At 45.8% G+C, this 9,667-nt stretch overlaps 1 protein-coding gene across 1 annotated transcript; it reads left to right on the top strand.

Moving 5' to 3' along the window:
* The first annotated feature begins 6,335 nt into the window (after positions 1–6,335).
* Positions 6,336–8,974, top strand: LOC130478854 (zinc finger protein 665-like). Its single transcript, XM_056851098.1, has 2 exons — positions 6,336–6,417; positions 7,440–8,974. The coding sequence occupies exons 1-2, from the start codon at positions 6,336–6,338 to the stop codon at positions 8,972–8,974; spliced, it is 1,617 nt and encodes a 538-aa protein (XP_056707076.1).
* Positions 8,975–9,667: the final 693 nt, after the last annotated feature.

The following is a 9,667-nucleotide window of genomic DNA, read 5'->3' as shown; positions in this document are numbered from 1 at the left end:
GATCACCCAGCTCCGTGGTAAACCAGGGGGCTGGGTGTCATCCCACCAGTGGGAGAGGTGGATGAGGGGCAACCTTGTCAGTAGCTTCTAAGGAGCTCCACGTTCTTCCTTTCCACTGCGGCCTCAACAGAACACATGTTTGGAGTCCCCAGAGCGGTTTGGAATCGAGTAGGATTCACGTTCCTCTCTCGGCGGAGCATTTTAACCCGGTCTCCTCTCATGCAGGGTGTGGAGGCCACATTCACCTTGGTTTTACACAAGCAGTGAAGGAACCACTACAACAAAAATCAAAATCAAGGAGTAAGAAGTTGCGGAGAAACAATATGTCTAAATGTATTTTATCAAAAATTGATACAAAATATTTGTGTATAAGACAAATCAGAAATGCATGACCAGATGCGTTTCGACCATGTCTCCAGATGCGTTTCAACCAGTGGTCATCAAATATAAACAATATAGCACAATAAAACATTTCTAGGATACAATAAATATGTACTAGAGCAAGAGCCAGGGCTGCTTTGTACAGCAATATGAACACCAAAAAAGACAATTAAAAATTATATTATTATTATATGATCAGTTTTGCCTTCCAGAAATAGTCTACTGCATCATTTGTCCTCTCCATATTTTTTCGTGTATAAGGCAACCTTTTTTCTTTAAAAATTAGCCCCCAAATTAAGGGGGTTGTCTCATACACGGAGGGTGACTGTTGCCACGGGCCCCTCCCGTGACAGGCGGAGCCGGCTGCAACAGCCAGCTCTTTCCCCGCTCGTCAGCTGACAGGCGGGGAAAGAGAGTGAGTGGCCAAAGAGTCTTGTCCCCTGGCCTCCGGTGTTAAAACCAGTCGCCCCCCCACCCGACTGGGGATAAGACTCTTCCCCTCCCTCTCTTTCTCCGTTTAATGCCGGCCAGGTGCTGGCCGGCCACATGACAAGCTCTTCCCCTCCCTCTCTTTCTCCGCCTAACAGTTGTTGGCCAGCTGGTTTAAATGCCAGACGCTGGCTGGCCAAGGGACAAGCTCTTCCCCTCCCTCTCTTTCTCCGCCTAACAACTGTTAGGCGGAGAAAGAGAGGGAGGGGAAGAGTCTTGTCCCCTGGGCTTCAGTGTTCAAACCGGTTGCGTCCCCCCCCCCGGGAAAGAGGCAGGGAAAGAGAGCAAGCCTATAAGACACCTCCATGTATAAGATGACCCCTTTCCCCCCTTAATTTTACGTTTAAAAAATAGGGGTCGTCTGATACAATAGGGGTCGTCTAATAGATGGAAAAATACGGTATCTGCATAAGACAAATCAGAAATGCATGAACACACTCGTTTTGACCATGTCTTCTTCAGTGGTCATCGAATGCAAACAATATAGTACAATCTGGCCTGGAGGGAAATTGCTTCCTGACTCCAGAGTGGTGATCGGCACTACCCTGGGCATGCAAGAAAGGGCCACGAGAGCTAAACACTGATGCAAACCTTCCTGCCCTCCTTCTCATGATCTGCCTAAGGTCATAGAATCAGCAGTGCTGACAGGTGGCCAGGCAGCCTCTGCTTACAAACCTCCAGGGAAGGGGAGCCCACCACCTCCCTGTGGGGTAGTTCTGGCTGCGAGGGTATGCCTGGCCCAAGGTCACCTGGGGAGTATCCAGGAAGAATCCTGCTTATTTGAACTTGGGTCCCTGAGGTCGTAGTCAGACACTCTAACCACTACACCACACTGGCTCTGTTAGCTCAGGGAAGCTCCCTTTGTTTTGTACAGGGGGGAGATATTGTCCACCCTCCCAGCGTGTGCTGCTGTTTTCCTCTATGGGGACACAAAGCAGCTTATGTTGTTCTCCTCTGTTATGCCTCACAACTGTTCCAAGTAACAGCGTCTAGCATGCAAAGGAACTGAGAAAAAGACCCAGCAGGGGGCGGGCAAGGGGTCAGCTAGGTAGGGCGGTAAGGTTGGAGACCCTTCCATCCTTTTGTGTCACCTCTTGACTGTCCTTAGACTGATAATCTGAGGTCTCTTTCCTCCTCCTCCTCAGAAGTCGCTTCTCTCTCCCTCCTCAGCCAGAGGCAACGTCTGTCTCTCGGCTTTCCTATCAGAAACGTAGTTCTCTAATAGACATTTAACTTTTGGTTTAATCAGTCAATGTGCCGCTTCTCTGCATACTTAGCACTCTGCCATCAACAACAATCCTGTGAGGCAGGTCTGTCTGAGACCCAGTGGTCCAAAGTCAGGCAGCAACCCTCAGTGGCAGATTGGAGATTCGAACCCAGATCTCCCTAGTCTGACATTTGAATGACTTCCATACACAAGCTCTGCCAGGTCGGGGCAGGGGTTAAACCCTCTGTGTGTGTTTTCATAGAGTGGATCTTTTCCACTCTCATGTCTCTGCTATTCGCACTTTCCTGGCTTCTCATGAGTAAACCATTGCTTCTATTTCCAAGAATGGAGGGATGGAGTAGAGCTAATCTGTGGCAGGCTGGTCTAATTCAATTCCTTTTTGGCACTGCAAGTCACACCATCCTCCTGAAACAGGTGGCCACTTTTGAGACACCTGGCTTTATCTTTTGATGAGTTCTGTCTACCACCATCAACCATCCCTTCCAAGGCAAGAATGACTAAGTGGGGATTGGGGACTATGATCCCTTCCAAGTTGCGATTCCTTCCGTGGTTGGCATGGTTTTTGTGGGGGGCAACTCATTTTCCACTGTGTCCCTAGTGCCATATTATTTCCTTTTTGTTTGTGAGGTGTAAGCTTTCCCCTCAGTGACAAGATGTTCTTCAGGTAGCAAGTGGATTTGGGTGGGTTGCTTCTGTCTTGTAGGTTTTGTATTGAACCTGAAGAGGACAGAGATCACTGAAAGGGTTTTTCCCCCCAGAAAACAAAGGTTTATTTATCGATATACAGATGAAGCTGCCCCACACAGCGACAAACAAGCAACGAAACCTTCTCATCTGCATTCCCAAATACAGAGGTCTTTTTCATTCCGTTTGTGTCTTGCTGTTGCAGGGAACTCCCTTTCCCAGAAGGCCTTGCGAGTACCAGAGTGGTCAACCCTGTGTATTGGTGGTGTCCAGAGGGAGGTTTTTCCTGGAGGTGGAGAAGGGAAAGTGTGGAATATGGAATTCAAGAGAGCCTCTCTTCTTTCTTTTTTTCCCCGGCTGGAGGGAGAATTTGGCTCTTGCACGTCTGCAGGAAAGGTGAGTTTAGGATTTCCTCCACAGCTCTTGGGCAAGAATAGGGGAGGGAGAAAATTTTCATGAGAACAGAAGTGAAAGTAGAAAAGGCGGCTGGAGGGTGTGTGTGAGAAAGACACGCTTCCCTGGCAAGGTCTGTGCAGGGGTGTGTTTGTGTGTGTGTGTGGGGGGCGCTTGTGTCTTCACTCTCTTGAATGTTTTCCAGGCAACCAGCCTGCATTTCTGTTCTTATTAAAACTCTGGGGGACCCCTGGTCTCATGCAGGGGGGCTCCTTGTCTGTCCTTACTGGGCCCCGTATCTCTTGAATGGTGAGCCTGCAGCCCTCCCCCCAGTCCAGAAAAACGGGGAAAGAGAGGAAGAACAGAAAGAGAGAGAAAGAGAGAGACAGAAAGAGTGAAACACAAGGAGAGAAAGAAAGAAAGAAAGAAAGAAAGAAAGAAAAAGAAAAGGAGAGAGGGAGGGGAGAGAGGGGGAAGGAGGGTGAGAGAAAGAGGGAAGAGAAAAGAGAAATAGGGATAAAGAGAGAGAGTGGGAGAGAGAGAAAGAAAGAATGAAAGAAAGGAGAGAGGGAAGGAAGGAGGGAGAAATCGAGATAGAGAGAAAGAAAAAGGTATAAAGAAAGAGAGAGGGAGAGAAAGACAAAGAGGGAGGGGGGGTGGTGCTTTTGGTCTCCTGGGTTGCTCCAGCTCCGGGAAGAAGAGTTGGTTTTTATATGCCGACTTGCTCTACCACTTAAGGCAGAATCAAACCGGCTTACAATCACATTCCCCTCCCCTCCCCACAACAGATACCCTGTGAGGTAGGTGAGGCTGAGAGAGCATGACTTGCCCAAGGTCACCCAGCTGGCTTTGTGTGTAGGAGTGGGGAAATGAATCCAGTTCACCAGATTAGCCTCCACCGCTCATGTGGACGAGTGGGGAATCAAACCCGGTTCTCCAGATCATACTCTACCACTCCAAAACACTGCTCTTAACCACTACACCACGCCCGGAAAGGGGTGGGGAAGTGGGGCTGGCTGCCTTGGCTCCGTGGGCCAGAGAAATGCCCTCCCTGGGCTGCATCCCACATGTTTGACACCCCTTCTCTAGGGTGTGATTCCGACAAGCGTCATCCTCAAGAAGCTCTCTGACTTGGCAGCTGGTCTGAAGTCAAGTCAGTCTTTATTGCAGCCCACAGGCCATTCAGAGGCAGAGTAAAACACTAACAGAAGCAGAAAACCAATAAAAACACTGAGATAAAATTAACTAACTATGTAAAACCTCTCTATGCATCACTTGTCTTAGGATACCTACAGTTAAAAGGGTAGAGTCTGGATGAATTCGGCACTGGACATTATTTCAGCTGGCATTTTCATTGCAGAAGATAGAAACTTGGCCACAGGAACCATAATTCTTTGGTCAAGCCCTGCCAGTAAGATGGTTAGAATCTTCAGCTCAGAGAATATTTTCTTATCAGCCAACAGCAGTTTCAATAAATGAAGCATGCCTGTACATAAGAATATAAGAAAGGCCCATCAAGTCCAGCAGTCTGTTCACACAGTGGACACTCAAGTGCCTCGAGGAAGCCCACAAACTAGACCACCTGCAGCAGTACCATCCTGCCTGTGTTCCACAGCACCTAATATGATAGGCCTGCTCCTCTGATACCAGAGAGAATAAAAGCCCCAGTGGAAAAACACGTGAATCCGGTGTCTCTGGAGGCAGAGAGAGGAGGTTGCCAAGGATCCCGAAAAGAGGAGGGGGCTTCAGTGACCACGGAGATAGCAACTCTGGGATTAAATGTTCAAGATAGGTCAGTGTTGGCTTTACAGTCAATTAGAATAGCTTTTAACTTTTAATTTGACTTGACCGAGAGAAGCCCGGTTCTTTGCAATTGTCTGAGTTTGTATTTCTTGGGGACTTCCAGTACATTATAACTGTCAGAGGCTGCAAAAAATACTAATGCAATTTTTCTTTATCCTTGGTTTGATATATTACATTCTTTTCATCTATTGAGTGGCCGATGGGATTCCTTCTTCTTTCTTGGATGCTCGAGGACAGGAATGAATGATGAACTGGGCCATATCTTCCTCTTTCAGAGATGCACAGTGTCCTTTGAGGAAGTAGCCGTGTTCTTCACGGAGGAGGAATGGGCTCTACTGGATCCAGGCCAAAGAAAACTCTTCTGGGAAGTTATGAAGGAAAATTATGAGACCGTCGCCTCTCTAGGTAAGGATCGTTTCTCTTTTATTAGAAGCACGGAAGAGAAGGGAGGGGATGGCATCTTTCTCTGATACTCTTGAATTTCAGGAGACCATTCCTTTATCCACAGAGGAAGGAATGGAACTCCCACAGCTGGGGATGTAACAGCACCAGAAAAGGAAAGCTCTAAATATTTCAATACTGCTTTGTCTGTCAGGGAATATTTCTCTGGAAATCTAAGAAGAACGGGGAGGTGAACTTTGCCCTCCTTTGCCCCCTTGCCCCAAACAGGAAACCCCCCCCCCCAACCTTCCTTCTCCTGGAAGTTCTTGATGTTCAGCTGTTGTTCCGCTTTGGCACTTTCTGCTCTAACTTTCACCAGTAGTCATTTTAAGTCTTTTTTGATTTCTGCCAGTAATGTGGCATCAGCATATCACAAGTTGCTAATGTTCCTCCCCCCAATTTTCACTCCCAACTTCCTCTAAATCCAATCCAGGGTGAGAAGTGGCCATTGATTCCTACTCTCTGCTTCCTATCTTTAAGCCACCTCTCAATCCTCTTATCCTATTACTGTGATGTTTGCTTAGCAGTCTTTGGTGGGAGACTTTGTCAAAAGCCTTTTGGAAATCCAAATACACAATGTCTACCGGCTCACTCCTGTCCACATGCTTATTGACACTTTCAAAAAACTCTAATAGGTTAGTGAGACAGGACCTACCTTTGCAGAAGCCACGTTGGTTTTTCTTCAGCAGGGCTTGCCCTTCTATATGCTTGACAATTCTGTCTTTGATAATGCTGGCCCCGCCTTCTGCTGGGTGTGCCATTAATTGAGTTAAGCTCCTCCTGGCCAGAGGCAGACCACAGTTAGCTGGGCTCAGCGTAGGTGTGGGAAAGAGAGCTGCTGAACTGGGAGTCTTGAGAGGCAGTTTGTCTGGGAAATTATCAGGGAAGTACAGGAAAAAAACGAACCACTTCAGCAATGGATCGCAGCAGCGTGGCTAATGAGGGCGCTGAGGCAGTGACATGCAATGTCTGTGGCATGTTTCTATTCTTGCCTGAGGGTAACAGTAATTACATGGCTTTTCTTATGTTTTAAGGGGAGAAAAGGCTTCCTGTCTATGTTCTACCGTTGCGATGTTATAACACTGATAAGCGGAATTCATCTCTCTCTCTTAGCCTGGATACATTCCTTATCAAATCAGGGCTTGGAACTTTGATAACTGGCCGGTTTAAGAATCACATCTGTCCCATTACTACATTAACGTCTCTAACAAAAAATAGATAAGGGGTGGACAAGAGAGCAGTTAAAAACGAAAAAGCATTCCAAAGCCGCTTCAAATCAAGTCCAATTATAGCTGTCTAATAGTTATAGAATTCCGTTGGAGTCTTCCAATGTTATCAGCCAGCTGATTTTTAAAATAACATCACCTCCGTCCCTTTATTTCGTTCTCCATAGGTTTGGCTAATTTAAAGCCAGAAATTGATAATTGTTTAAAGTTCCAATTGCAATTATTAAACAGACAAAACAAGAAAAAAAGACCCAAAACAAACACACCGAGCAGGCAGACCAAGACTCAATTAATGTAGCTTGTCGCACATTCCTCATTCTGTCAAGTTGTTCCCAATGGATAAAGACAGAAGCTCAAGAAAATAAACTTCTCCTCCTGCACTTAGAGACGGATATCCTTTAATTAGGAGACTGCCAGGTCACTCAGACCCATGAAATGAGGATAGCTTAGAAATCTCTCTTCTCAGAGAGATTCTAACCGGTCGCCATGCTGCTCTACCTCCCAGGTTCCCTGTCTTAATCCCTCTTTTTTTAATTTCAGATTTTTCTGTAAACCTGGGTGATTTTCTAGGTTTTAGGAAATATCTGTCCATGGATTGAGCCTCCAGTTTTATGTCTGTCCATATTTTTCCTTTTAAACAACAACAAAAAAATTAAATACAAGATTTTTTTAAAAAGCATTTCTTTTTTCCATTCTGTCTCTGTGTGCTTCCTACATGAACACAAGAGAACTGTATCTGCAAACTGGTATTTCTAGCTTTTCATTTTTCTTGGATTTTTGACTCTCTTTTGCAGTTCCAGAATTGAGGGAGATGGTGAGGGAGAAGGAATCAGCAAGGTCGGTTATTGGAAAAGTTGATGTTCTGCAGATGGAAGCGAAATCTAGGGAACAAGCCGTACCAAAGCGAGAGTGCAGAAGGAAAAGGAAAGCCAAAGAGAAGCAGAGGAAGAAATTGGTTGGCTATCAGTCCAGAAATCAACCTGAGATTTCAGCCCATGAAGAAATACGGAAGAGAAAGAGAAGGCCTAAGGGCGCCATAAAAGACACATGGTTCAGCTGGAACACATATAACTGCCTGGAGTGTGGGAAAATCTTCTATTGTAATAGCAAACTAACTCAACATCAAAGGATTCACACAGGGGAGAAGCCTTATAAATGCCTGGAGTGTGGAAAGTGCTTCTCTCAGAATTACAGTCTAACTGTACATAAAAGGGTTCACACGGGGGAGAAGCCAAAGAAATGCCTGGAGTGTGGAAAGTGCTTCTCTCGGAATGACAGCCTAACTCAACATCAAAGGGTTCACACGGGGGAGAAGCCATACAAATGCCTGGAGTGTGGAAAGTGCTTCTCTTGTAATAGCGCCCTAACTAAACATCAAAGGGTTCACACGGGGGAGAAGCCATACAAATGTCTGGAGTGTGGAAAGTGCTTCTCTTGGAATAGCGACCTAACTAAACATAAAAGGGTTCACACGGGGGAGAAGCCATACAAATGCCTGGAGTGTGGAAAGTGCTTCTCTTTGAATGGCAGCCTAACTGCACATCAAAGGGTTCACACAAGGGAGAAGCCATACAAATGCCTGGAGTGTGGAAAGTGCTTCCTTTTCAATGGCAAACTACCTGCACATCAAAGGGTTCACACTAGGGAGAAGCCATATAAATGCTTGGAGTGTGGAAAGTGCTTCTCTTTGAATGGCAGCCTAACTGCACATCAAAGGGTTCACACGGGGGAGAAGCCATACAAATGCCTGGAGTGTGGAAAGTGCTTCCTTCAGAATGGCAGTCTAACTGTACATCAAAGGCTTCACACGGGGGAGAAGCCATACAAATGCCTGGAGTGTGGAAAGTGCTTCTCTTTGAATGGCAGCCTAACTGCACATCAAAGGGTTCACACGGGGGAGAAGCCATACAAATGCCTGGAGTGTGGAAAGTGCTTCTCTTTGAATGGCAGCCTAACTGCACATCAAAGGGTTCACACAGGGGAGAAGCCATACAAATGCCTACAATGTGGAATGTGCTTCTCTCACAGTTCCCCTCTAACTAAACATCAAAGGGTTCACACAGGGGAGAAGCCATACAAATGCCTGCAATGTGGAAAGTGCTTCTCTCACAGTTCCTCCCTAACTAAACATCAAAGGGTTCACACAGGAGAGAAGCCATACAAATGCCTGCAATGTGGAAAGTGCTTCTCTCACAGTTCCCCCCTAACTAAACATCAAAGGGTTCACACAGGAGAGAAGCCTTATAAATGCTCAGAGTGCGGACAGTGCTTCACTTGGATTTACAGCCTAACTAGACATCAGAAGGTTCACAACAGAGAAGCCACATAAAAAGGGGTGTGTGGAAAGAAGTTCATCCACAGCTGTATCCTTACCTTACAATGGAACAAGTTTAGCCAGCTTCATTAATCAAATAGCCACGGGAAATGGTGTGTGAGAGTGCAGGTTTCAATCATCAGATATTAGAAGCTTATCAGGGTCAATACTTGGGGGACCACTAAGGAAGATGCTGCAGAGGAAGGCCCTGGCAAACCACCTCTGCTGTTCACTTGCCTTGAAATTCATTGTTCTCAGTTCTCAAATATGTTTAGGCTATGGAACTATGTAAGTGAAACCACAGAGAGAAGCTAGCTCAGTGAACAGCTGATAATCTAGGCTTTGAGCCAACCTAGATAACAACGGAACACAGTAAAAAAAAATGACAAAACACCTTTTGCATTCGGCTTTTCTGCCTTTTCCTCTGTCTAGATGAATTTTTTAGATATTCCTCGCTTTTAAATATAATCAAGATGCAATTATATATAATTTTAAGGTTAGAGGGTCTTTTGATTTAGTAGCTAGACAATGAGCAGACATATGTGTGAAACTGATAAATGTTATGAGAAAAGTGTTGTTTATATGAGATTTCCTGATGCCATCCATCAATTTAGGACACCAAGGTTAAAGTATACACTTGACAGCAGACATTTAATCTGATTCCATGCATCACAAGTCCCTTTGAAGTCTGGGGAAATGACAATATTC

The sequence above is a fragment of the Euleptes europaea genome, chromosome 6 (genome assembly GCF_029931775.1).
Source record: "Euleptes europaea isolate rEulEur1 chromosome 6, rEulEur1.hap1, whole genome shotgun sequence".
NCBI lineage: Eukaryota > Metazoa > Chordata > Lepidosauria > Squamata > Sphaerodactylidae > Euleptes > Euleptes europaea.
Note: the sequence above shows the minus strand (reverse complement) of the source record. Positions and strands in the feature narration are given on the sequence as shown.